Raw genomic sequence first — 27585 nt, 5'->3', positions numbered from 1 at the left:
CCCAGCCCGGGCGGGGGGCGGGGGGAGGAGGCCGCGAGGAGGGAGGGGAGGAGGGAGGGGAGGAGGGAGGGAGGGAGGGAGCCGAGGAAGACGCTCCGATAACCCGTGCGTTTCGTAAGGCTCGGAGCACTTGTACATTTCTGCAGGCGCGTAGCGAGCCATTCGCGGCGACTGCTGCAGCTCTGACTGCATCTTCCTTCTTCTCCTTTCTCCAGCTCCGCGCGTGTGTATGTGAGTGTGTGCGAGTGTGTTTTGCAGGTGTGTCCGTTTTAATTCTGCCTAAGAGGTGGGACTTGGTGACTTTAGCACCATCTTTTTTTCTTTCTTTCTTTCTTTTTTTTTTATTATTATTCTTGCCTTCCCACCCGTCTGTTGTTGCAACCCTGCAAAGTCTCGGAGTCGGAGAGCGCGCCTCGTTTCCAGAGCTCCTGGACCCCTCAAGCCGGCGAGCGCCTAGCCGGCCACCATGCCCGGCAGACCGCGCCACTAGGCGCTCCCCGCGGCTCCCACCCGGCGGCGGCGGCGGCCGCGATGGTTTCCGACGCTGAAGGATTTTGCATCTGATCGTTCGGCGTTTCAAAGGCAGAGGCCCCCCTCCCCCTTCCCCCCTCCCTCGCTGTCTTTGTTTCCTTCCCCCCCTCCTGCTCTCCCCACTCCCCCCACCCCACCCCCCTCTCCTCTCCTCCTCCTCCTCTTTTTTAGAAGCAGCGATCGGAGATGGATGTCTCTCTTTGCCCAGCCAAGTGTAGTTTCTGGCGGATTTTCTTGCTGGGAAGCGTCTGGCTGGACTATGTGGGCTCCGTGCTGGCTTGCCCTGCAAATTGTGTCTGCAGCAAGACTGAGATCAATTGCCGGCGGCCGGACGATGGGAACCTCTTCCCTCTCCTGGAAGGGCAGGATTCAGGGAACAGCAATGGGAACGCCAGCATCAACATCACGGACATCTCAAGGAATATCACTTCCATGTAAGTCAGGCGGCCGCTGCCCAGCCCGCCCCCCACCCCCGCCCCAGCTCCGCGTCTCCGTCTTGCCCGCCCGCGGCCGGGGAACCGGCCCTGCGCTCCCCAGTTCGCCTCTGTTCGCAGCCCGCCGGGTGCGCATCAGGCTCGCCCTGGCTCGGAAGATGCTGTAGGGCTGCGTGTTCCAGGTGACTCCAGCCCTAGCCAGGCGTGATTTGATGATGCTGTTGGGTACCTCTCCCTGGAGAGGACCCTTCCGGGCGGAGTGCACCCGGGGCCCAGATCCTGTCCCCGCCCCCACCCTCTGCCGGTTCATTTCGAGGGTGCGAATTGGGTTCTTTGCCCCCCACTAAATAGCAACAGTTTGGCCACGCTCAAGTGGAATAAAGTAGAGGCGTCTCGGTTTCCTGACAGGCGGTGGCAGATAGCGGCGGCAGAGGCAAAGCTTAGCCTAGCCAAGGAGGGAAGGTGACAGATAGGGACTGCTTGAGAACCAATCGGGATTTTTTTTCTTTTTTTTAACTGTTTCCCTTTGGAGAGAGCAAAACACGCCAATAAGTAAACAAGTTGGAAGCAGGCTTTTCCCGAGGAGACTTCGGACGTGTTCAGGCCGTCATGGACGCCTACCTCTTGGCTTTTCCTCCCCCCCTCCCGCCGCCTTCTCCAACCCCATTTTGGGCATTTCCGAGACATCCCCCCCTTTCCCACCCTCATCTGCATCTGGGCGCCTACAGACCCTTTCCTGGCTTGGGCTTCCATAACTGCCCAGGATAATTCTGAGTCAGGTTGCTGGAGGCAGGAGAGAGAGGAGGACCTGGGTTTTGGGAAGGGAATTTCTTCCACAATTCTGCTGCGGTTCCTGTTTTTTTTTTTTTTTTTTTTTTTTCTCTCTCAAAAATTGAACTCTGAGTGGCATTTGTCTGGTTTGAGTGGGACCGGGTGTAGTGGCCTGCTCCTTTCTTGTTGTTGTGTTTCTTTGGTAGGGATGGGGCCAGAGGCCTGTGAAGGAGTGAAAGGAAGAGCCCGGCCAGGAGCCTGCATAGCCTTTCTTTCATTCTTCATTCTTTGGCCAGGTGACCACCACCCCTCTGACCTCTCTGCCCAGGGAAGGAGAAGGGTGTGGATAGCTCTGGGATGCTCGGAGGGCAGCTCATTGGTTTTTGCCCCGGTGCTCTCATCCCTTGGGAGCCCCAGGACTGACTAGGATGGTGGCCAGGCTCTGAGAGAGACGTTTAGGGTAGCTCTTTGCCTTGGGGACAGACTAGAGCAAGAAGGGACCCAGTATGCTGTGGCTACTGCCCTCTCAGTGTCCCCCCCACCCCCCTTTGCTCCAGCCATTGCCTCGGGACTACAAAGCCTGAAGGAATTGCAGTTGGGCTCTCTCCAAAGCCCACCAGTTCTCTTGGTTTGAGGGAGATGGGCTTGTGTTCTTGCAGCTTATACTTTGAGGGACATGGACAGCCCCGGAAGATGTCCCTGACTCCTGGAGACAAGCCTGACCCATCTCTTAGCTCTGCCTTTCATTCCTTACTAGTTCCGGCTGGCCAAGGGTGCTCAGATAGACAGCAAAGGGGGAAGGGGAGGGGAGAAGAGGGCAGAGGAGAAGCCTCTACCCACTTGCAGGCCAGCATCTGTCCAGGAGAAAGGTCTGGAGGAATATGTCTCCGGGAAGCTTGGGCCTGGATCTGGGGGCCCTGGGTTGTAGGGATGGATGGAAAGAGCTTAGTGGCCTGTGCTCTGGAGCTGGGCATGGAGATTTTCAGGTGATTGGATGTGCCAAGGACTGGAGAGTTTGGGAGCCGGTGAGCTGTGTCTGCCTTGTTCTCTGCTCTGAGGATGTGTACATCCCTGGGAACCCTCAGGGAGGCAGGGTTGGTCACAATCAGATGGGCTCTTTATGGTCAACGGAGAGGTGTCACACCTCTCAAAATGAGGTTTGGGGAAGCGATTCAATGAGGGAAGAGTAGCATTAGTTGTTCCTGGAGACCTTGGTGGGAGGAGGAGGACACAGTTGGCCTCTTGCTCCTCTCGGGCATTAGAGGATCCCAGGAGAGTGCCTGTGGTGATCTGAGCCTGGAGATTGGGAGCCCCTCAGTGCGAACTGGACTCTAGCAGCCATCAGGACTCTCTCCTAAACCCATCTGACATCAAAGAGTAAGTGGTAGGGAAGGTCAGAGGTCAGGGGTTGGATGACCCTTCCTCACCCCATCTTCCCCCCAGTGTCCTGTTATGCCTCTGTCTGGTATTGACTAAACTCAAGAAGGGGCTCAGACTCCCACTCCAGAGGCAAGGAATCTCGAGGAGGGAGAGGAGTCATGTTCATCCAGGGAAGAACATGTCCTTGTTGCTGTCTTACCCTTTAAGACACGGAAGATTAAGGGAAAAGCTAGCCTTTTCCAAGCCCGCCTACCATCTGATTCTAGCATTGAATACTGGGCTGTCCAACATATATCCCAGGTCCCCAACCCCAGGCCTGCTGGTAGAGGTGGGGCTTAAAGAAAGAGGAGGCACAGGTCAGGGGAGGATCCAACCCTAGCGGGGCCTGGGAAAGTGTCCTTCAGATGTATGTGTCTAGAGATCCAGCATCAGGAGGGGGCCTCCCTCGCCTGTCAGCCTGGAGCTCTGGGTGATGGTGTGCAGCTGAACAGATTCTAGCCATGGAGAGACGGCATCTCCTCAGGCTCTTCTCAGGTACCCATCCTCTGAGAGAGAACTCTTTGTGCTGAGTTTTTAGACAGACAAGGTTTTGTCTCCTTGTGGCCCTAACTCTTGTGGTGTCATTCGGAGTGGTGGCTGAGCTTTGGGTAGAAGAGACCTTGTTATTCTAAGGAGGAGATCAGCGGCAAGCATCAGGGCAGAGGGCTAGACCTCATCTCCATCCCATCATAGTACTCCAAAGAGTCCATAGCTGCTACAAAGAGTCCTTCCTGCCTTTGGTTCCCTTTCTGTTCAAAAGGGCAGTCTTTTCTTTTTTTTTTTTCTTTTTGCTACTGTAGCTCTTAATACACCATAAACTTATCCAGAAGGGTCCATAGGCAACCACACCCAGCTAGACTCTGACGTCACAAAGGCAGGAGGGTGGTGGCCACGATGGTGTGCTGTCTGGGCTGCCTCCTTGAGCCGGGCCTACAGGGTTGTGTTGGCTTGGGATGGCATGTCCTTTGAATGGTGGAAAGAAGATGGAGGTAGAGACTGTGGCATCGCTGGGTCAGATGTTCTTGAGATCACTTGCCTGGGCTAGCAAAGACCATGTACTCTGGACCGGGGCACCGAGCTGCCATTTGTATATCGGCCTGTAGTGCTGCAGGGTTCCAGGTGTTTGGTGGGATTTAGGTTTCCTTTATTTCCCGGTCCCTTGGAGACACTCTGCGAACTGACGGGGTCATCTGGGGGCTCTGCTCACTAGGATTTTCGATTTTAAGGAATGGGTGGGCGACCCAGCCTTCACAAAGGCCGGTGAGAACTCGAATCCTCGCTAACATAGGAACCAGGGCCATAAAGGCTCCACAGCAAAGTATTCAGAGCCCCAGGATTGGGGTTAAGCCTGAGAGAGGTAGGCAGTGGCGAAACAGGCCTTGGGGGTTCCACTTGAAAGGAAGAGGTAATAGGCCCTGGGTAGAGTTATTTCCAGGCTGAAAGCTGGGGTGGTGGACTTCTTTGGTGGCTGGATTTTATACTGAGGCCAGGTTGTTGTTGGATGCCAGCATCTCCCACGACCCAGAATCCTCAACTCCAGTATGCCTAGCAGGCTAAGGTTCCCTTTGGGGGCCATTAACTCTGAGGCTATCTGGGAACTGAGAACATGATAGTTTGGGCAAATCCAGTAGAGCCCCTGACTATAGCTTTGAGAGTTCTTGTTGGCGGGCCCAGGAGGGTTGATCTGAGTCTGGGAGATTCCTTAGGGTCCTGTAGTGTTCCAACTGCTCTCTGAGCCCTGTCTTGAAGCCCTAATCGTTGCCCTGCCTAACCATGCCAGCTGACCCATCCTGTCTGGAAAGGATGATGGCCCTAACTCCAGATGAATCTTGGGTTCATGGTATGTGATTATCCATGGCCCTTTCTGCGTATGGCCCTTACCAGTGTTGTGACATTTTTTTCTGTGTCCAGGGGTCTTCATCTCAGGTTCTCCATTGGGAGGCTCTTGCAGGGCTCATGTGCCTTTGGGGGACAGTGACAGACTAGGAATAAGAAAACAGGATACAGTGAGTTATAACCTGGCTTTCCCCCAATCTGCCTTGAAACATTCTGGAGGGCTGCAGCCACTTCGAATCTGAAAATCTAACTGTGAATCCAGGCCGTGGGTCAGAGTGTCCCTTCCAACTTGGACGTCTGCCCTCTCAGCACCAGGAAACATCCCCTGGGAAGGTTAGCCTCTTTTAAGGGTCTCTCTTGTGGAATTAGAACGACCCTGTGATACCACTAAGAGGAGGGCACAGGTGAGTCCACCCTGGCTGTGAGCCACTGTCATTCTTTCCTTCCCCATGTCTAGAAATGTCAGATCAACCAACCAGAACTTGGCAGAATTTGTGACACAAGACACAATTTTTTTTCATTAACTGCCTGGACCAAATGCATGGACCTCTAGATTGTTTTTAGGGTCCTTAGCCTTTCCTTAGATGTTGGGCAACTGACTCTATGACCCTGATTCCCAGCCCTGGGCTCAGGCCTGGAAGAGATGTCCTTGCTAAGATGTCATCTGTTTGCTGGAAAGGGGCAGCTCCCACTGTGTATGGGAAAGCATTAGAACATCTATCGCAAATTATTCTTGCTGCCTACAACAGGAGAGATTTAATATTTAATGTATGGATTAGGGATATCCCAGCATATGATAATTTAATAAATATGAGTGTTTGGGGTCTGTGAGATATGCATTTTTATTGCTAAATCATGCATAAGCAGAACAACATGGTGCCCTTGTTGCAAGTGGTAGACATTGCCTTTGGAGGGGACGAGGCAGGAGAGGTGACTTTGGAATCTCTTCTCCTTTTTACTCAGTTCTTGGATGAAGGCATTTGTGAACCTGCATGGATAGATGGGGTATAAGATGGGACCTGGCTGAGTGAGCTCAGGAGTGGTTCCTTTCTCTATCACAGGTTTCAATGCTGATCCTACCCCCCCCCCCACCCCCCCCCCCCCCCCCCCGCCAAGAGCCAGGCTGTCATTCAAATGATGCCTTCTGCAGTGGACGCATCTCCCTGGAGTTGTCCACCAGGCATTTATATCACTAGTCCCAGTTTGCAGTTGCTCAGCTGTTTTTTTGCAAGGACTATTTGAGTCATATAAGCAGGGCTGATTATTCCCATTTTACAGATTCATCAAACAAAACAAGAGCAGAACTGTGGTCTTAGGGGATTGAGTTACCATGAAGTTTCCCACAGAAAGGACGAGAGGAATTGGGAGAGCTGGCCACTATCCTCCAGTGCACCTCCACTGTTGGTCTGGTTCCCATGGCTCCATTGTCCTTGGGCTGACCCTCTCGTTAGCTGGGTACCCTATTGACCTGTTTCCCTAAAGGGAAATGTGGAGGACTTTCTGCCAGAAAGCTCTGTTGACCAAAGAGCAGCATTACAGAAACACTCTGCTCTTAGAGACTTGGAAAGGGTAGCTGAAAGTTGTGTATCTGGCCCAAGCCTGACTTGGATGGAGGGTATGTATGTCACTCAGATCTGCTGGTGACCCAGAGTGGTAGCTAAGCCAGAGTCAATTGCTTTGGAAAACATAAATACTTGTTGGTGGCTAGTCATGGGCGCAGGCTTCCTTAGGATGGCCTGCATCATCAAGAGCGACCGCTCAAGTGGTTCCCTCCAGTGAGAGTTCTCTGGAGTCTTCCCCCACTGGAGGAGGGATCACCAAAATTTTTGCTTCTCTTGAGTGTAAGGTAAGGCTCCCCAGAAGTTGGAGTGGGGGTTGTCGGGTTGGAAGGCTGTCGGTACATCCTTCCTCATGTTCCCAAGGATTCAGGGCCTTGAGAACAAGGGACTCAGTTGGGTTACCTCCAGTATTGGGAGATTTCTTTTTCCAGTGTCACTTCCAGGTACTTGGTGAGGTCTCCTGCACTACCCTGCCTCCTGTTTGGGGGAACTTTGTCAAACCCAGAGTCTCCTCCATTCCTGTGTCTCCCTCTGGGGCAATGTTTCCAAATTCAGGGTCCCCAGAGGCAGCAACTATGTGAAAGCTGGCAGCCCCAGGGCTCCTTGGAGCCTGCAGCCCACGCCAATTAGAAATAAACTCAGAGGGCTCTGCTGAGCTATTTACATGAATGGCTGGGGAACAGGGTGCTCAGCAGGTCTGGGAGTCCTTTCTCCTGGCCTCGACTTCTGTCTCTGCTGCCTCTGCCTGGCTTGTACTGCCACAAAGGGTCGTCTGGTTTAGGGTGGTTGAAGATTCAGGATTCTAACTCCAAGCAGACATCATTAGACTTGGAGATCTGGGCAATTTCCATCTCCCACTGCTCTTCCCAGCCTGGCGTCTCTCTAGCTGTGGACAAATCCTTTTGCTCCCATGGGCCTCACGTTCCTTATCTGTAAGACAAAGAGAACTAATATAGGAGAGCACTGTTAAAACTCAGTGTCCCGCGTTACAGCCTTGTGAAGAGAGAACCATGATCATGTGATCACTACACGTTACAGCCTGGCGAAGAGAGAACCATAGTCATGTGATCACTACTACTAAGAGCCAGCTCTTACCGTGTACTCAGTAACCGATCACAGTATTAAGTACTAGATAATTGATTATAGTAAGGCCTAGATAAATGATTATAGTTATCATTTATTCAACACTTGACTGTATCCCAGAACACTGCTCCAACCTTGTGAATTAAATATACACCAGTCCTGGTTACAGATGGGAAAACTGAGTCTAAGAAGGACCTTGATTTCATACAGTCTGGCATTTTAAACATTCTGGCTTTTAAATATTAAGGTGATTGTCTATATCCTTCTGTATGCTGTAGATACATAAATATATGCAGTTACATGCCCAGATAAACAGGTGCACATAGGTGAATATATTACTATTGTGATAAATTAATAATAAAATAAGAGGCTGGACAAGGAGGTTCTCAAGCCTTTATTTCCTATCCTTCTAGTTCCCTGGGTGAGAGCTACCCTGGCTGGTATTTCAGGAAAGGCTGGCAGGTTGCTTGTGAGGAAGATGTTCACGAAACAACAAAGCCTCAGACAGACAGACAGACCTCTAATGGAGACAGAGGCTTTGGTTTCTCTCCCGGATCTGTTCCCAAAGCACTGTCCTCCCTGGAGGCTGTGTCCCACCCTTTCTCCAGGCACCCGTGGCTTCCCTCACGCGGTCCTGGTCTCTGAGGTCTCCAAACCCCACATTAGCCCAGATGGCAGGAATTCTGGGAACTGCTTGCAGGGTAGCAGTCATCCCCTGTCTGGGCTGAAGCCTGATTATCAGGCCATTGTTCCCGATGCTCATGAACAGAGAGAATCTGAATAGGGGAGAGAGGGCTGGGCCACTTCTCTTAGAGCTTTAGGGTAGCAGAACTGTCTCTGGTGGGGAATCTGAAGAGCTGGTCAGCTAGAGTTGGCAGCTGATGTTGGGAGTATCATTCCTGAGTGGGGAGGGCTAGGTATTTCCGGAGCCTAAACTTCCCTTGCTTCTTGCTCATAGACGTGTCATCTCTCTCTCGTAGGGATAAGCCATGACCATTAGAGATGACAACCATTCCCCCCCCCCCCCATGGAGGGTCCTGCAAAAACATTGCTGGGCAAACCCTATTGCTGCTGCTCCGTGACTGTATGAACTTGCTACACCATAGAACCTCTCTGGCCTCGGTTTCTACTCTTGCCGTGGGGTTAGCTAACTCGCCCTTTCCCGCAGGGTCACAGGGCATTATTAAGTGGATGGTATGACAGACCTCCTTCACAGGTCCTGTGAAGAGTCAAATGCTGTGTTGGTTGTTCCCATTTCTGGATGACTGGGAGGACCTGAATAAGGAAGAAGATCAAGACTTTGAGCCATAAATCAGGAAAAGGAGGTGGAGAATAATTTGGGCTAGATCCAATGTTTTTTTTTTTTTTTTTTTTCCAGAAGAAGAACTTGGCAGACAGATGAATTGATATGTCCCAGCCCAGTGAGCTAGGAGCGAAAAGCAGACAGGGATGCTGGGCCTTGCTGCCCTAGGTCTCCTCCCACTGCCCATCGGTGTCTGCACCAGAGGCTCAGGGATTGCAGGGGCAGGAAAGATTCGTGAGTTTCCCTGGAGAGAGAGAAACGAAGGAAGCGGTGTTAGTGCGTGCGTATCCGGGGGCGTCTTTGTACACGCACAAGTGCCTCTCCTCAGTGTTCCCTGCACATCACGGCTGAGGTTGCTGTAAACAAACCTTAAAGCCCCTGGCTTATTGCTTGCCGAGATCGTCTGTGTATAGACTCCTGGTGGCCACAAGAGGGCAGCATGATGCACGAGTCGATTCTTGGTGGTTTGACCCAGGGAGAGCTGGAGCCGGGATAGTGGCAAGTCGATTGCCAGCCTGGGCTTTTGGATCCTGCCAGGAGTCAGGGCTAAGCTTCTGGCAGGGAGGGCTTCTCTATAGAGCCGGCCCTACTCTGGTTCTATCGGTGTGGTCTGGGGATGCGAGGCTCCCAACCTGGGTATTTTGGCTTAGGAGTCGCTAGCTCCCTGGGAGGAAGCTGTAAGGAGCCTATGATAGAGGGAACATCCTCTTCCCCTCATCTGAGTCCCAGAAGCAGCAGGAGGGAGCATAGTTTTTTGGCTTAGACAGTGGAAGTGAACTAAAGGGACATATGTTCCTGCCCAGGAAAATGCCAGGCTTGGTGGGACACAGAAAGTGACACTGGAATCAGGGTCTTGGAAGGAGTGAGCCTTATACATCCCGAGTGTTCAGGCTGTTGAATCTGCTGGTCAGAGCATGAGGATAGCTTTTACCTTTTCCTGCCCTCCAACTGAAGTTTGGCAACTGCTGGGTGCCAAGTAGGTGCTCAGTAAACATGGCACTCTGGCTCTTTCTAGAGGTGGGATCTTGGTAGTTTGTGTTAACCCCTCCAGCTCCTGGGTGAGTGTGCATCAGTGGGTATGAGAATGTCTGACTTAAGGGTCGTTTTGTTAGCGGTTGCCTGCTGGGAGTGAGACGCTTTGGCCCTTCTCCGTTCCAGGCAGTCCTGTATGTATTTGAGCAGGATGTTGATCCTGCATTTGAGCAGGATGTTCGATATCATGTCCTCTTGAGTCCGTTGGTGACTTGTTACCCGTGCTGGAAGCTAGATCGTCTGCTTGGGCTGAACTGGCGGGCCTGGGACCGCTCACAGCTGCCTGGCTCAGGGTTATAGACGAGGCCCTCTTTCTTGTGACTCATCTTTGCCTACCAACTTCTTTTTGAGCAATTTTTCAAGGCCAAGTCCCTGGGAAATGTAGGAGTGGGTTGGGCATTTACAGCTCTCTCAGCGATCTGAGTCCTTCGCATGAAGGACCTTGTACTGACAGCAATGACAACATGAAGTTTCTGATTGTGACCTTGCCACTTCTCCGTGGGAACCTGGACTGGCTATTTTCTTTCTTTCTTTCTTTCTTTCTTTCTTTCTTTCTTTCTTTCTTTCTTTCTTTCTTTCTTTCTTTCTTTCTTTCTTTCTTTCTTTCTTNTCTTTCTTTCTTTCTTTCTTTCTTTCTTTCTTTCTTTCTTTCTTTCTTTCTTTCTTTCTTTCTTTCTTTCTTTCTTTCTTTCTTTCTTTCTTTTTTTGTCCTTTGTTTCCTTTTCTGAAACTGCTGATGATAAAGAAGAACCCAGGGTTGCTCGTCAGATTGCAGTGAGGATGTGCGCGGGGTGGGAAAGGCTCTGAAAGCTGTTTTCCTCCCTCGTCCCGTCAGAGCATCCCAGGCTGGTGTCTTCACGAGCAACGGTGTTTTCATGCCCTTCATCTGTTCTTCCCACGTCTGGTATTTCCCACATCCTGCTCGTTTTACACACCCCAACAGATTCATCTTCTCTTAGGGGGTTCTGTTAGAAGAGTTCCCATACTCCTAGCATTTCTGTTATTCTTTTCCCGGAGAGTCAGCTCAGTGTGGCTCCAGGAGACGCAGGGTTTGGCTCAGCGGACTTTCCTGTCTCTCTTGCCTTTGGACCCAGGTGAGCCCCTCAATAGCTCAGAGATGGAAATTGGGTCAGTTGGGTTGTGAGGTGCCTTTCCTGGAATGGGTACCTGGAGTCTGACTGGTGTGTGGACCTTGCGGGGGGCAGTAACATTTTTGGGGGTTCTGGGAGATATGGATTAGAGGATGTTGTGAGAGTAGCCAGCATCTAGAACTCGATGCAGGAGACAGTAGGAGAGCCACCATGGTGTACATTTTAGGAAGGGGACTAAGTAGCTGAAGCATGTGTCTGTCACCAGGACAGGGAGAATATGACACCTGCCTGACGTACCAAGTGTCAACGTGTCCCAGGTAAAGCCTTTGCCCTGGCTGCCTTCCTCATCTCCAGCACCAGGAATTTGGATGGCAGAGACCTTTGTCCAGGTTAAGTTAGGAGTACCTAGCCTCTGGACAATGTTGTCCCATGTGGCTTCATGGCTGTCCTTCCCCATACCATTTGGGATTCACCAGTGGGTTGCCTGTTGGTTACTGTAATCAGATCAGCTTGCCAGCCACAGAGGTGACTCCAGGACTTGCCCAGTTTAGGTATTTATTGTGGTAGGGAGCAACACTAAATCCCTCCAGCCCAAACATACCAATCAAGTATATTCACTTCAGTTCCACATTAAGCCACAAGAGGGCACTAGACCATGATTTCTGCTGTGTAGGTGCTATGTAGCCTATTGTGATTGCTCCTTTGAGAGCTGTCCACTGCACCTGGTCTCTCTTCCCAGACGCCAGCAACTTTGAGGTCATGGCCAACCGGCTTGATTTAACCTCAGCTCACCGCACTGACTGAGGTTTCAAGGGAGGTCTATTTGTGCCGTGCAAAAAGGTCATTACATTTGGTGTCCAACCAAGGGTTCCAGTTTGTGCCCTTCTTGCATGCTTAAATGACGAGTGAAGTTACTTTGTTTCTCTGTGTATGGGTTGTTGTTGTTGTTGCTTTTTCCAACCTGAAAGGTGAGGTGTGACCAGGAGGTGTGGTTGTGAGAAGCTGCCACAGGTATTAAATTGCAGGATGTGTGGAAAGTCTGGAACACCGTGGGTGCTCAGTGACTAACCTGATTTTTTTCAGGAAGAAGGACAATGTTAGGTCACAACCCCGAAATACTGTGGGCTTGATGGGGTCATTTTATCTGCTTCTTTAACAAATATTCTGTGGTTCCAATTCACTGAGAGAAGCAGCGCTACCCAGTGGCTAGAATGGAGAACAGCAGGTATTGGGTAGGTGTTGGACATTGTTGGAGTGAGAGGGGACAGGCTCTCGGCCAGAGGATACCAGATTTAGAGGATCCACCAATGAGATTTGCACTGCTTAAGTTTCTGGCTGCTGTGGGTTATTTGCTGAGGATGTTAGCACAATGATAGCTGTCAGTGGTGTTTCTTGTCTGGACCTGTAGGAGGAAGTCACAAATGGACTAACTTTATTGTCACCAATCAATCTTGGCATCTAATTTCAGACCTTTCTTGGTGTTTCCTCGGGTTTCTCTCCCTCTCTCTCCCTTCCTCCCTCTTCACTACCTCTCTGTGTTGGATGTTCATATTTTGGGGGAGTGTTAATATATTTTGGGGGCATGTTAATACGTTGGCTTTGCCTTGGCTAAGAGACTGGAGGTCCTGTAGTCAGTGTATCTATCTGAAAAATGGGAGCTGGCATGGTTGGCTAGAAGGTACTTCCAGGGTGGTTGTACATGGTTTGCTTGGTGTGTGTATGGGGTGAGGTGGGGTCAAGTAACAACTGTGTATTGATAACGGCTAAACTTCGGGCTTTGCTGTTGAGGCACACGGCTCGGAGGAGGTAGGGGGTCTTCTCTCAGCAAAGGAGTGGCCCCGAGGCTGGAACAGAGGTATCTCTGGATTCATACCCCTATTAGCCTCTTTATGGATGTACCTGAGACTCAGGAGGGAACATTGGCAGGCATGCAGGCTCAGGAAGTTATTTAATATCAGCTTTGCTCCAGATTGTGTTTCTGACTCCCTGCCACCTCTTAAGTGGCAGTCATTTTAACAAATGTGGCGAGAAGACACTGAGTGGGAAATAACATGAAGGAAGGGAAGAGGGGCAAGGATATAGGAGGGGGGCAAGGCTATGGGGGTAAGGGGCAAAGCTATGAGGGCGAGGGGCAAGGTTATGAGGGGGTGGGGTGGGGGGAGTTATATTTCCTGGGCAGACGCTTTGATTTGAATGCACCCAGGAAGAAGTAGCACAGAAGGGGAACAAGGGCCTCTCAGTCCCTAGTAGTGGAAAGAGGACTCCCAGGAAGTGTCTGGGTCTTAGGATTGAGGGTCTCCTGGCATATCTCTCCCTCTCTCATGGAAGGTCCTTGTGTTCTATTGGAGTGTCTGGCTCTGTCCTTGGGGTAGATGTTGACTGATAGAGATCATCTTTCCAAGGACAGTTTTCAAAGTACACAGCAGACAAAGAACTCAAGGGGCCTGATGTTGACACTTTAGCCCACTGTGAACACTGGGCTGTGGTTGGGCATAGACAGTGTGGTACTCAGGTGTCTGGCACTAGCCTTGTTGTCCAGAGCCTTCTGGCACCTGGGCTCTGGAGGAAGAGTAGACAGATGTTCCAACAGGGCCAGCTCTGCTCTGCCAGATGTGGGAAACAGAAAAGAAGGAGTCCAGTTTTTGTCATGCCAACCTTATGGCACCAGTCACAGTCCTGACACACTGCTAAGCCCTGGGGTCCAACTTGGTGGAAATAATCATTATTTTTTTTCCCCATTGAATCTTAAAATTAGACAGATGATCTGTGGCCCTTCAGAAAGGAGGTTTCATCTAATGAAAAAAGTTCAAAGGAAAGTGTATGTGTGTGTGTGTGTGTGTGTGTGTGTGTGTGTGTGTGTGTGTGTAAAACTATGGATTCCCCGAGGTAGACAGGGAATGATGTTCCTAAATTGAGATTTAGACATTCTCCGCTTGTCTGCCCCCAGTCCCTTGAATGTTGGTTATCAGTGTTGTGAGATATCAGGTTATTATTACCTCTGGGCTATAACGTTGATCCATCGGCCCCGCTGTTACCCGTAGAATCCTCATGGTGTTTTTGGCAGACAAGGAAGGTGAGTTCCATTTCTACCGGGTCACGCTCTGTCTATGTGAAACAAAGATTAGGAGACAAGTGGCTTGCTTAGAAGGCAATCCCAGGAATCTAGAAGGAGAGAGGTGACACGAGGACACCAAAGACCTGTGGGCTCTCGGGTAGGCAGATGTTCCGTGTGCTTATTAATTCACTTATCTGGGTATTTACTCAGTGAGGGCTTGGGATGGGCCAGCCGCTCCCGTGGAACCTACAGAGACACAATGCAGGGGACGTGCAGACAGGCTGTATTATCTCCGTTGTTTCAGGATGAACTGAGGTTAAACATCAACTCTCTTGTCTTTACCCCTGGACACCGCCACTTGGGATTTACATTAAAGCATAAGAGATGACCAGAGGTGGCCAGGCCAATCCTCTTAGACTCTCAGTGGCAATGTTTTTTAAAAGAAAAAAAAAATCCATCAGAGGGTGCATGGAGTCAGAAAACCAGGCAGGTGGCGATGAACCTAGGTGAGCGGTGCGTAGGGTGGGATAAGAGATGGGTCTCATGTACTATTGAAGAATGGGACCCAGCTTCCTTTCCCAGCACCTAGGTACACTCTGTAGCCTGGATGAATCTGAACCCCCAACTCCTCTGCACTCTGGTCCCAGGGGAACAAATCTCCTGACCTCCGTCTAAGATTAGTTTTGTGGACTTATAGTCCATCCTCCTGAAAATGACTATTCAGTCTTTCTTGGTTTGCTCGAGCTCCACTCCAGGGCTGTGACTGCTGGTCCACCAGCTCAACTCCTGTCCTTTGTCCAGTCTGGGCTCTTCTGTCCTGGGGCTTTCTGGACAGTGTCCACTCTATCACCCTCTATTGTGAACCTACCCAGGGTACAGATGGACAGATGGTGTTGACATGGCTCCTCTGTTCTATCCCCGTAGTGAGTTCCTAAGAGACCTATAAATTAGTGCAGGCTCACCTCATGTCTCCAATTTCTATACAAGACTTCTCAGGTTGATGATGTTGCACGTGTGTGCCTGCCCCTGGATGTTGGGACAACAAAATAGAACTTCCATTGCTTTCTATACTTCCATGGACCCTACTCTCCCCTTATTGGAAAAATCTAGAGAAATTTGAATGCATGCACAGTGATAGGGACCATGTTCCAGGAGCAATTCTAAGGCTAAGGGTGCTTTCAGTTCAAGCCCTTCCCAGGCTCCTGAGACAGACTCTATTCTAGCCATACATCCCTCCTCTGCAGAGCTTGGGATAACAAGTGCTTTGAGTCTCAGACAGCTTTCAGACATGAGAATATTTGCATATATATAATGACATATCCTGGGGCTGAGACTCAAGTCTGAACATGAAATACATTTATGTTTCATATATGCCTAACGCACATAGCCTGAAGGTTATTTATACTACATTTTTAATAATTTTGTTCATGAACCAAAGTTTCCTCATGCAGAATTTTTCACAGCTGGTGTCAGGCTAGTGATCCAAAAGTTTAAGATTGGAGCATTTTATATTTCATATCTTTAGAATAGGTGTCTGTGTGTGTGTGTGTGTGTGTGTGTGTGTGTGTGTGTGTGTGTGTTTGCACATGCATATGCAGGATTTCTGATTCCAAACATCTGCTTCTGGCCTGAGAATTTTTAGTGTGGGGGAGCACAGACTGCAGAAGCATGGCCGTACTCGGAGTGTGACTATTTCACTCCTGTGGCTCTCAAGCTCTACAGTCTAGAGTGAACTCAAAGGTGCTTTCACATTTTGTATAAGACTTTTATGAATAGTTCCTCAGACTGTTAGAAGTCTTAATGCTGCCCTCTTCAAAGAACACCAGCCTACTTCCTAACAGGTTCTGACAGGATTTTTATTATGGTACCAGGTTTCTTCTGTTTCCTCCTTCCCTTTGTCTTGTACCCGAAACCGGCTTGTCCACGTCCACACACCTTTCCTCTCAGGGATTCACACAACCTGCACTCACATAGGCATAGATGGTCTGATGTGTGTAGCCAAGGGATAAAAGAGAATTGTATTTTAAAGAATGTCCTTCCTCATTGGAGAAGCAGGAGAAGGCACTGTGTAGCTGCAGTTCAGGGGGCTTCGTTGGCTCCAAATGACGATAAAGAAAGGAGTTCATTCAGAGCCTTTCAGGTTAGAGCACATCTCTGTGATGTCTCCCTCCCATGATCTTCTCAGAGGAATCCTAGAGCCCTTGGCCGACCAAAATGACCATTCCCTCTCCATTCCCAAATGTGTCCAACCCAGGCTCTTGGGGTCTGGAAGCTTCTCCTGACTAAGCAGATCTCTGGTCTTGCTTCCGCTCACTTGAACACTTTCCATCTCTCCAGTCCCACTTTCAAGAATCTCTTGGTTCTCCAGACCCTTGGCTTTGGATTATTCCCTCTCTCCACTCCTGGGAGCACACACTGAAAGCAATTGCAATCTATTGACTGCTTTCTGTGCCCCTGGCACAGTTGATCTGGCAGCTCATGTAACCAACACCTTAACCACACGTGGGTGGGTGGATTCTTCTCGTTTTGCAGATGAGGCAGTAGGAGACAAGAGAGATGCAGACTGTTGTGAGGCTACAGGTATAGATGGCGGAGAAGATTCAGACCCAGGCTCACTGCAGGAGCTGGGCTCCCACATTTGTTATATAGCAGCACATGCAAAGGCAAAGTGGCGGGAAATAAGCTGAGACATCACCAGGAGACATTTGAATCCAGAAGGGAATCATGCCATCATGAAGTAATGGACCCCTGTAGGAAAGAATAACCATGGTCATCCATAGAGTAACAACAATCTTTCACAAAGAATGTCTGTTAAAAACCACTACATGCTATATATGTGTGCTGGCTACTTTCATGTCAACTTGACCCAAGCTAGAGTCACTGGAAAGGAGGGAGCCTCCCTTGAGAAAAAAATATCTCAGTAAGATGGTGCTATAGGCAAGCCTATAGGGTATCTTCTTAATTAGTGATTGATGTGGGACTGTCCAGCCCATTGTGGGTGGGTACACACCTAGGGAAGTTGTCCTGGGTTCTACAAGGAAGCAGGCTGAGCAAGCCGTTGGAAGAAGCCAGTAAGCAGCATCCCTCCATGGCCTCTTCATCAGCTCCTGCCTCCAGGTTCTTCCCCTGGTTGAGTTCCTGTCCTGACTTCCTCCAGTGATGTAGTGTTGTGGAAGTGCAAGCCAAACACTTTCCTCCTCAACTTGATTTGGTCATGGTGTTTCCTCATAGCAAGAGTAACCCTAACCAAGACGATATGTAAAAGATCACCGTGACTAAGAGCTGCAATGTACTGTTTATGATCACAGTTACGTGGCAAAACAAGGCAATTGGTAACTTGGCATAAACCAGTTTCACAACTTGGTTTCAGGGAAGGAGAGGAGAGCAGGGTATGTATAGGGTCTTAAAGTTATTTAAATTGTTCTCTTTTAATTTTGTAGTGCTGGGAACAAAGTCTAGTGTTTTGAGCATGCCGGGTAAGCACACAACCACTGTAGCTGCATCTTGAAACCTGCTTTTCACTTTACAATTTGAAATCACATCTCATTAAGTTGTCCAGACTGGTCTGTATCACAGGCTGGCTTTGAACTTGAAATCTTCTTGCTTACCCTTCTGAGAAACGGCGCATGCTTTTACTCTGAACAGCCTGGCTTTTCATTGTTTATCTTATTTTATCTTAGCACCCAGAAAATGACAATGTTCAAGGTGATAGGTAGGTAATGCTTTCAACCTATAACCCTTCACTTTTCATATCTATTAAAATAGAATCCTAGAATACCTCAAAACAAAAAAAAGGTTACACCCCCTACGTCTGAACTTTAAAACATAAGTAACAGTGAAATCCACTAAAGCTGATATCGCATAGCCTAAGTATGTTAAGTAACAGAAATGTGTTTCCCCCTGGTACTGGAGGCTGGATATCCAAGGTCAAGGTGTCAGAAGGACCATTTTCTTCCCAGGTTTCTGTCCTTGGTAGCACCTTCCTGTTGCATCTTCACATGGTCTTCCCTTGATAAGCATCTGTGGCTGAGAAGGAGGGAGCAGGCATGCCATGTAAAAAGCCTAGTGAATGAGGACTTTCATAGAGTTGATGGAGAGCCTCCAAGCTCTGGTGGGACACACCTATGATCCAGTGTTTGGAAGGTGGAAGCAGGATGGTCAGATATTTAAGGCTAGCTTTGGCTACTTAAAAGGTTTAGGGCCAGCCTAAGCTACAGTTTTGCTGTGTATCCCAACAATCATCTTACTTCAGGCTCCCCTATCTGGCTTCATGCTACTTCCCTGGTACATTTCAGAGACATGGTGAAATGTTAGTAAATGCTGCTTACATACTTGAACATGTATAACATCCAGCTAAAGTGTGGTAGTGTTTTAACTTCAGGCGCTGTTAATATCCAGTGAAATTCTTACATCTTCAGAGTCTATTCTCTTAGTCTTCCCCAATGCATGTGCACTGTGGATCTCACATCCACCAAGATACAGGATACTAACAACCTCCAGAAAGTTCCCTCATGCCCCTTCCTAGTTTGTTTCTGCCACCAGATCCTCGAGAGTTGACCACTGTTTTGAGCTTGCTAGCAATAGATTACTTATGCCTGATTCACAGCTTCATACAAGTGGAGTCATGTAATTTCCATTGACCAAGAATGAAGTGCTGTTGAGATTCAGCCACGTGCTATAGATAACAGTATCTGATTCCTTTTTATGGCTATGTAGTATAATACTGTGTGGCCAACCTGGAGTTATCTGTTCTGTTTTTGGAACTCGTGGGCTGCTTCTAGTTTTGCACTTGTGGCTAGATCCACTATGAATATTCTCATGTGAGCCTTTTGGCAGACATACGTTTTTGTTTCTCCCAGGTCTTGGGATGTATATTGAGTATGTTTAACTTTCTATCCATCCTGGCCTCTTTCCTTAGGAGTCCTACCAGGTGACATGGTTGTGACAAGTGGTTGACTTGGGTTAGTAGAGGCTTGTTCCCATAACTTCTGCTGAGCCTTTGGGCTCATCGAGTCTCTGACTTGTGGATAAGTAGACAATGGCAGCCCTGCTCAAGGTCACTCATTAGCAATGTGACAGAGCTGGGATTCATTCTGATAAAATTCTGAGAGTTGCTGGGAGTACCTCTCAGCATTCTTAGCCCAAGGACAGATACACTGGTGTTCTTGAAGCCCATTTGAACACTCTGACACTGGGAAACCAGGGTCAGACTGGCAGTAGGTGCTTCTTGAGGTTATTCCCCCTCAGGGGAGGTGCAATCCAGCCTGGAACTGTACATCCCTATCTAGAGGCCAAAGCTGGATCCATATGTATCCCAGAAGGAAGCTGTACAAATCCCCTGGGCTAGAGTCTTCTTCCAGTGATTTAGTTGGGAATCCTATGGGAAAGGGCCAGTTGTTAATCCTAGGGAAACAGGAAATCTCAGAGGGTTTTCCCTGTTAAAGAGGAGGTGATTCTGCTTTATCCTAAGAGATGAGTATAGGCTGGGCAGAGCAGGGTAAGCATTCAGGGATTCCTTAGGAAGGTCCTTCATCCAGGGGGAAGGCACATGGAAAACATTTCTAGGTGACGAGAGAGCTAAACTGTAACCTAGAGAATGAGCAGACATTAGCTACTCAGAGAGGTCAGATGAGATGGATGCTATTTTAGGTAGAAGGAAAACTGGAATAAAGAGAATCATGGGGAGCTGAAGGCATCTCATCCAGGCTGGAGAAGAAGGGAGCAGACATGTTCAGCCTGGTGAATATGGCCTTCTCATAGAGAAGTGTGAGTGCCAGGTTTGGTGGGACATGCTGTAACCCAACAGTTGGAAAGTGGAGAAAGAAGGGTCAAGAGTTTAAGGCTAGCCTTGGCTATATAAAGGGTTTGACACCAGCCTGAGCTAGATGAAATTCCTAAACAAAAAGCAAAACAAAAAGCAAAACAAAGGATTGTGAGACAATTGAAGAATGGGGTAGGGTCTTGTCTGTATATCTCTATCTGCTCATGACTGAACAGAGCATCTGCTGGGAGCAGGAGGCCTGGGGATGTTTGGAGGGTCAGGGAGGTTGAGAGGCATCCTGGAATGTCTAGGGGATGTGCTAAGGGATGTCTATTTTCTCTATTTTCTCTTGGTTGGGAGACCAGGCTTCTTGGGATAGTGCAGTGATCCCTACCAGGTTTTCCAACACATGGCAGTAGTTTAGAAGACTTAGCTCCATCTGAAAGGCACCTAGGGGCATGGTGACAGAATTCCAGCTCAGGAACACTACTTGCTAAAATATATTTGTTTATTCAGAGATTTAATTAACATGTTTAAATATTAAAGAGTAAACAAAATGTGTCTAGTGGGACTCAACATTTACCAACAGGAGCTCTGGCTTATTTCATTATTTGTGTTTCCCCTGCCCTAAGACTCAGGTTTCTGGCTTCATTCTAGGCAGACAGTGGGCAAGTGTAGGTTCCTCCTAGGATGGGGCAGAGAAGTAAACCTAGGGAGTGGGAAAGTGTCAGGGGTTTGAGGAGGGGAGGATTGGGAAGGAAGGAAGCGGGGAGGAGGGGAGGAGGAAGGAGAGCAAGAGGCTTTCTCAAGAAGTGGAGATGTCCAAGCCAAGGAAACCAACATCTGGTACTTATTCGGTATAAAGAAGTGAGTGTGGGTCTCTATGCTTTCATGGATCATTGCCTGGTAAAGTCCACACGGGCAGTGGGAGCAGAGACGAAGAGCAGGGGGCAGTGTGTTCAGAAGCCCTGTGAGTGTCTAGAGTGGATTACCACAGCAGAACCAGCTATCAGGAGGTAGATCAACTTTGCTTAGGGTGACTCAAGGCTTATAAAGTTTGGGGGGACTGAGGGTGGGAACATCCAGGGTGGATAAAGGTTGAGGGTTTAGGGTACAGATGTTCTTATCAGGAGAAAGAAAATTGATCCTGTAATCTATCTGAGGCTATGTGATATTCCTCAGGTAGAAGTGTGTGTGTGTGTGTGTGTGTGTGTGTGTGTGTGTGTGTGTGTGTGTGTGTGTGTGGCTTAGAATTCCCCAGACAAGGTCAGAGAAGGGGAAGCTCTGCTAATGGAGTCTGCCATATTGCGTCAAGCCCAGAGGCAATCCAGTCATGGTAGACATCGACCTTAATTAGCAGAGTTTTCTCTCAGAGAGAGTGAGATTCGGGGTCTGGAGAGTACATCCAAAGTGTACATTGAGATGGCTGGAGACAGCTGAGCATTCTTGGTTGCATCTCTACGGCAGGAGGACTGGAGGGTCTTGAGATAGTCTGATGAGATACCAACTTGAGTTTCTCTGTGCTGATTTTATGACGGCAATGTCTCTCCATGATTCCTCAAGAGCCTGCAGACTGGACAGTGGCTGGCTGGACAGCGGCTGGAGAATAATTAGCATTGCATCACTCTGTGGCAGACACAGGGAGGGAAGGTTCCCCAGCCAGATCTGCAGGTAGAACTCTGAGATGGAGGTGGTTTGTGACAGATCTGCATTATAACATCACCACAAATGAAGTCCTAGCTGCTGAGAGATTACACCCGGGGTTATTTATTGGCAATGTGCTCTATGGTTTTAATTTTTTCTTTTTGCTTATTCAGGCTTTAACTCCAGAGGAAAATAGCCTGGGGTGGCTCCGAAATAGATTCTCTCTGCCCCATTAACTTATTCAGTGAGTTTAATGGTCCTTTCTCCCCTCAGCCTTGAAGCCATCATTAAGAGGCAGAGATTTATAAAGCAAAGACTGAGCTTTAGTCAAACTTTGATTCTGGGCTTGGGGAGGGTAAGGGGTCTGAGCAACTGGGCACCCTCTGTCCTGATGATGTAGGTGTGGACATGACACAAGCTCTGGGCTTAGCGAGAGTTAAAGACCTGAACTTTCCCTGCCTCTCCAAGGGCAGGGTTGCCATGGATTGCTCTGTAGTGGCTCTGCAGGGCATGGGGTTGAGTATCTTCTGTTCCATTTTATGGGACATTCCTTAGCTTTTATCATAGCTCCAGGTCATAGCATCTGCCAATGGTGTTTACAGAAAGTAGACTTCTCAGAAGTCAGCCTTCAGAGCAGTTCGTTCTTGTCAAATGAAATGACTTAAGGACAGCTGTCCACCTTACCAGTGAGAAAATGGCTGGTCAGTCAACCAACCAACCAACCAACCAACCAACCAACCAACCAACCAGCAAAATCCAAACAAAATCACAATAGACTAAAAGCCTGTGTACTGGATGGTTTGCCAAATTCCCCAGAACTTTGCTTCAAGGAATATAATTATTGAATGAAGGTCAAGTGAAACTACATTACCTCAAGGTTGTTCAATCCAGCTCAGTCCAGTTCACCACACTTGACTTCTTCCCTTTTTGTGCATCTGTGGGGTAAAACGCATTCTGCTGAGGATACAACAGACTTAGGTCCAGGCTGATGAGATAACAGCACCGGCAAAGAGATGGTCACATCGCAGTACACAGTGGGGGTTGGGTGACATCTTAGGAAGCTGAGGAAAGAGACAATGTGTAATTTGGTGCATAGGTGGGATCTGGAGAGGGAGGGAGGTGAAGGAAGGCTGCTTTAGGTTTAAGCTGCACAGAAATGATGGGTGGGATGGAGTAAATTCAAGGTCCCTATTTACCCAAGAGTAGGGAATTTTGAGGAACTAAGAGAGCTGACAACAAGCCCTGAGACCCACTTGGTGGCCAAGAACACCATTAGCCTCTGTACCTTGTTGGCTTAATGTTAGGAGTCATTCGAGGGTTGGCAGATAAATCTTAAAGTTCAGACAGTGGTTTTGTTTTTGTTTTTTTTCCCCCCTATGTTTGTGAATAAAAAAAACAGTGATGAAAATAGGAAAATAAATTACTCATATGCTTAGCAACACACACACGCACGCACACACACACACACTTCAATAGATTTCCATTATGTTTCTTAGTAAAGTTTATTCTAGAATTAGTGCACAAGGAAAAAGGTGGCTGTTGAAGAGATTTTAATTCCTGGTTGAACATAGTGAGATGTGCCCACTCTGAGAGGCACACAGCAGCTGGGGGGAACTGAGGCATGGTTACACCACAGTGAACAAACTGGATGCGGTAGCAGTTAAAGCGGCTACTTGTTCATTCTCCGTCTTCCTGGGTGAACAGAACTGAATTTGCATACAATTGGTATGTCGACCAGACAAGACTATTGCATGGATGTTGCCTTTGTGTATGTGTTTCCATGCACTCAAGCAGGTAGTTTTAGTTTGCATTCTAAGGATAGCCTGTAGCACAACATGGACTGAAGAAGAGGAGGTGTGGACACAAGTGGAAGAAAGTAGGAGGCCATTGCAAACCCAATGTGATGTGGTGGTGGGCAAGGTAAAGAGAGTTAAAACAACAATAACAACAACAACAACAACAACAACAACCACCACCACCATCCAAACCAACCAATCAACCAAACAACAAAACAACAACAACAACAACAACAACAAACTCTTAACCAACCAACCAACCAACCAACCAACCAACCAACCAATCAACCAATGAATCAACGAACGAAAAAACCAACAAAAATCCCCAACCAACCAACTGAAAAGAGCTGATTGTGCATTGAGGGCAGGAGATAGCAGGGTTAGGGAGAACTGTGATCACCATGATGGAAAAGAAGAGCCAGCAGGCCGAGGCCCTGTGCCTTTTGTTTGGGACACATTGAGCTGATAGTGTTTGCAGGAGAGGATTGAGAAGAAGGCTAGGCATGGCTTGAGTAACTCTTTCTGATTGGAGGCTTTCTTAGTGAAGTGGGTCACCATGGGAAATCAGCCGGAACAGCTTGTTTGAGAAGAGGCTAAAGACGTGTTCTTCTTCCGGAGCTCCTTCTGTCATGTCCACCGCCAGCCTTCTCCATGGCTGTCCAGCCAGCGAGCCTTCCTGCAGGCAATGGGCTTCTCTTGTGGGAGCTGCATCAAGCTACAAGCACATTTCACCCGTGTATTTATAAGTGACTTCTGCTTTGGTATGTCTTCCCTTCCACTCTTCTGCCTCTCGCAGGCTTATCTCAGTACAGTTACATTATCAAATAGTATGAAGATCCAAGCAAGGTGTTGGTGCGGAGTGAAGAGAAGATGGGGTGACTCATTTAGGAATTCACAACCATCCATAGCTCCAGCTCCAGGGGTCTGATATCCCGCCCTAATACAGACTTTGAAAGCACCCTCACTCATGTGTACATCCCCCTACACAGACATACACACATATGTATAATTAAAAATAATGAAAATAGACCATAGCAAAGGAGACTAGGTGTCACATAGTTAACAGTGACCAGGAAAATGAAAAAGAAACTTACCTATACTCACATGGTTTTCCACATGTAGCTGTTTACTACCTTGTGAGGAAGGCTGGTAAAACTTGATTGGTCCATTGTACAAAGAAGACAAGATCTGGTTGCCTATTAGTGAGTTAAACAGGGCTATTTCCATATTAGTCAGCCTTCCATGGTCATGTTCTCTGAACCCCAAATGACACATACTCTGGAGAGGTGAGATACTTTGGAAGGATTAGTGTTCCATCTATAGACCTTGAATTATCCTGGAAAATATAGTATCAATATAGTATTGCCTATAGGAATCCTCCTTGGTGTAGAAGTACTTGCAGTGAGATGATGAGGAAGAGGAGGAAGAGGAAGAAGAAAAGGAGGATAATGAAGGGAAGAGGAAGAGGAAGATGAGGAAGAAAAGGATGATGATAATGATGGTGGTGATGATAGTGACTGTGATAGTAGAAGTGACAATACTAACACAGCATCACTTTACACTGGGTGCTATGTGCCAAGCACTCAGTGGCTTTGTGAATTTAATGACATTACAACCGAATTTGGTATCTACTGCTATTCCCATTTTGTAGATTTGCATACACAAAGCCATACAGTAACATCAATAAAAGGAAGGGAAGTCAGTCTGTATCCAGAATCCATGATTTCACCTGCACACCTACTTCACACGGTCACACTGTCATACACTTCACACTGTCAGCCCATGTTCTTGCTGTCCTCTTCAACCATTGCACACCTGGACCACCCAGTTCTGGACCCCAGCTGCGTTATAATGTGGTTAGATTTTCTAAGCTAGAACAAATGTTCCCGATGTCAGTTCAATGAGAAATTCTGCTCCATGCTTCCTGGGCTACATTGATTTATTCACCTCGGATAGAATAACCATGTGGTGAACTAGATAAAATATTTGTACCATTGATTGCTTTATTTCACACAGATGGAGGGGGTGGGCAGTGAAAAGTGCTGTAGGCAGGTATGCAGAGACTAGCTAGGACAGGGACCCAGGCTGCCAGTGCCCCCAGGGTATTGACTGTTATTTGCAGGTCTGACCCTGACTAGCCACTGGCTGACCCCTCTGGGGTTCCCTTTGACAGCTCTAGTTACAGTGAATGTTAGCTATTGACCAGGGCATTCTTTGGCTGGAGAGTGCCCAGGGCATCTCACTACAGAAGGATATAGCCCTTCACAGCATTGCTACAAAGTCACATAGAAAACATTACAATAAAGCAGGTGGCTTCCTGTTCATCAGTCACTCAATAACATTAGAATATAATCTAGGGGAAAAAAGAGGAGACCAGGTTAAGATCGGGCAGATTCTGGAGTGTGTGTGTGTGTGTGTGTGTGTGTGTGTGTGTGTATTCAAAGCATAGGTTTTCTCCATTGACAGCCTCTGGGATGTTGGATAAGGCTACAATCTCATTGAAAGTCATCAGTTTCTCATGTGAAAAGTAACAGGCTGAAGTTAGAGTTGCATGTGACAGCATATGGACAGACAGGTTTGTATGTAGATGCAAGTAACTGAAAACTGACATGGATGACTGAGATGTGCAAGGGCTTAGGGTGTGTGTGTGTGTGTGTGTGTGTGTGTGTAATGAAAATTGGAAGAAGCAGGTTTGACTGATGCTGGTTCAGCAGCTCAACCATGTCATGAGCACTGTCATGATTCTCTTGGCTTTTCTCCCACCATTGCAAAGTGGCTGCAACTAATATGTCCTGGTAACACAGTAGGCAATAGAGGAAGAGGTAAGAATGAGTCCATGTGGAAGGTAAGAAGATCCTGGAGGTGAGCCAACAGCATCCCGTACATCCACATGAATCTTGTGGTCCACAATTGCTTGCTTCTAGGTGCCTGAGAGGCAGAGTGGACGGCTGCATGGCTTTTAGAGGCAGGAGGAGGCAAGTTGTGTGGGTAGGAGGGGTGTGTGTGGGTGCTGCCAGGCGGGGATAGAGGGCTGATTGGCTGGGATGTGGTGGGTGTTCCTTCTGATGATTTTGAGGAAGGATGGTCTTGAGGACCATAATGATGGCTCCCACAGATAGCTATAACGCAGGGAGGAGGTGAGGAGTTCTGGGGGCTCTTTTAAGGTGTTTCCTTGGCAGAGTCTGTTTTTGCCCATGTGTATTAGGAAGCCTGTGACAAATGACAACCAGGCAAAAGAAAGGGAGAAGGAAGGTGATTGGCTAAGTCTCCCGAGGACTTTGAGGGCAGGTGTGGACAGATCTAAGTTGGGTTAGGGATGGTACGGAGGAGTTGGTTTTGAGGAGAACTAGGGTCCTGGAAGACTGATTGACAGAGACGGCTTGGGGGTAGCAGACCTGAGGGAATGTGGAGACTCAGTGGGAGATCTGGGGTCATCTCTTTGTGGGGGATGAGGATTAGAAGCTAGAGGGGAAGCTTTTCCATCTCTTTTTGGAAGCAGGAGTGAGGACAGGGGGACCCCTGGTGTGGTGACATGGTGAGAGTGGCCTCTGGCTACCAAGTGTAATAGCTACCGTTGCTGTAGCAACATGCCAGGGGCAGTAATATAGACAGCAGAGGTTTACTGAAGGACAGAGGTCCAAGCTCAAGGTACTTGCAATGTTCTTTTCCTCCGAGACAACTGCTGATGGCTTCCTCTTCTCTCTCTTTATGGGGGAGGGACATTTTCTCTCCTTATACGATCAGTCATACAGAGTCAGGGCTCACCTTATTTTAGTTAATGACTACCTCAAAGGCCCTGTTCTCAAACAAAGTCACATGTTAAGCTTCTGAAGTTCCACACAGGAAGGCTAGTGACAGGAAGCAGAGTGGTCTGCTTGTTTGTCTTTGGTTGGTTGTTGAGACAAGATCTTGATCTGTAGCCCAACCTGGCCTCCATCTTCCAGCCGTCCTGCTTTAGCTTCCCAGGTGCCGGCGTTATGGGTGATGGTTACCGTACCTATTTGGAAATGCAGGGTTTTTTGTTTGTTTGTTTGTTTGTTTTTTAAAGTATAGGAGAGTTGTGATTGAGGGAAGAAGGCAGATTGGGGGGAGCAGGATCAACTAGATAGGGAGGTGACCCGTTATAAAGGAGCTGGAAGAGAGGAGGTGAGGCCACACACTGAAGCTGATATTTCCTGGAAGGCCAGGCTGTACAGCTGTGCAGCTATGGGTCTAGCCCGATAGCAGATTTTCAATGAATGAAAAGGCATCCGTTATCTCTACAGAAGGG

General features: G+C 48.3%; 1 protein-coding gene across 5 annotated transcripts in view; it reads left to right on the top strand.

Annotated features, from left to right (window-relative positions):
- The first annotated feature begins 99 nt into the window (after window positions 1–99).
- Window positions 100–27585, top strand: part of Ntrk3 (neurotrophic receptor tyrosine kinase 3) — a 370545-nt gene continuing 343059 nt past the window's right edge. For 4 of the 5 annotated variants that reach the window (XM_021200791.2, XM_021200784.2, XM_029531709.1 and 1 more), the window contains exon 1: window positions 672–965. In XM_021200791.2, coding sequence (XP_021056450.1) covers window positions 718–965 — 248 coding nt within the window. In that variant the 5' untranslated portion in view covers window positions 672–717. Of the gene's footprint in view, window positions 966–27585 lie in introns of all 5 variants that reach the window. The other variant, XM_021200807.2, reaches the window with a different exon arrangement.

The sequence above is a fragment of the Mus pahari genome, chromosome 1, assembly GCF_900095145.1.
Source record: "Mus pahari chromosome 1, PAHARI_EIJ_v1.1, whole genome shotgun sequence".
NCBI lineage: Eukaryota > Metazoa > Chordata > Mammalia > Rodentia > Muridae > Mus > Mus pahari.
Note: the sequence above shows the minus strand (reverse complement) of the source record. Positions and strands in the feature narration are given on the sequence as shown.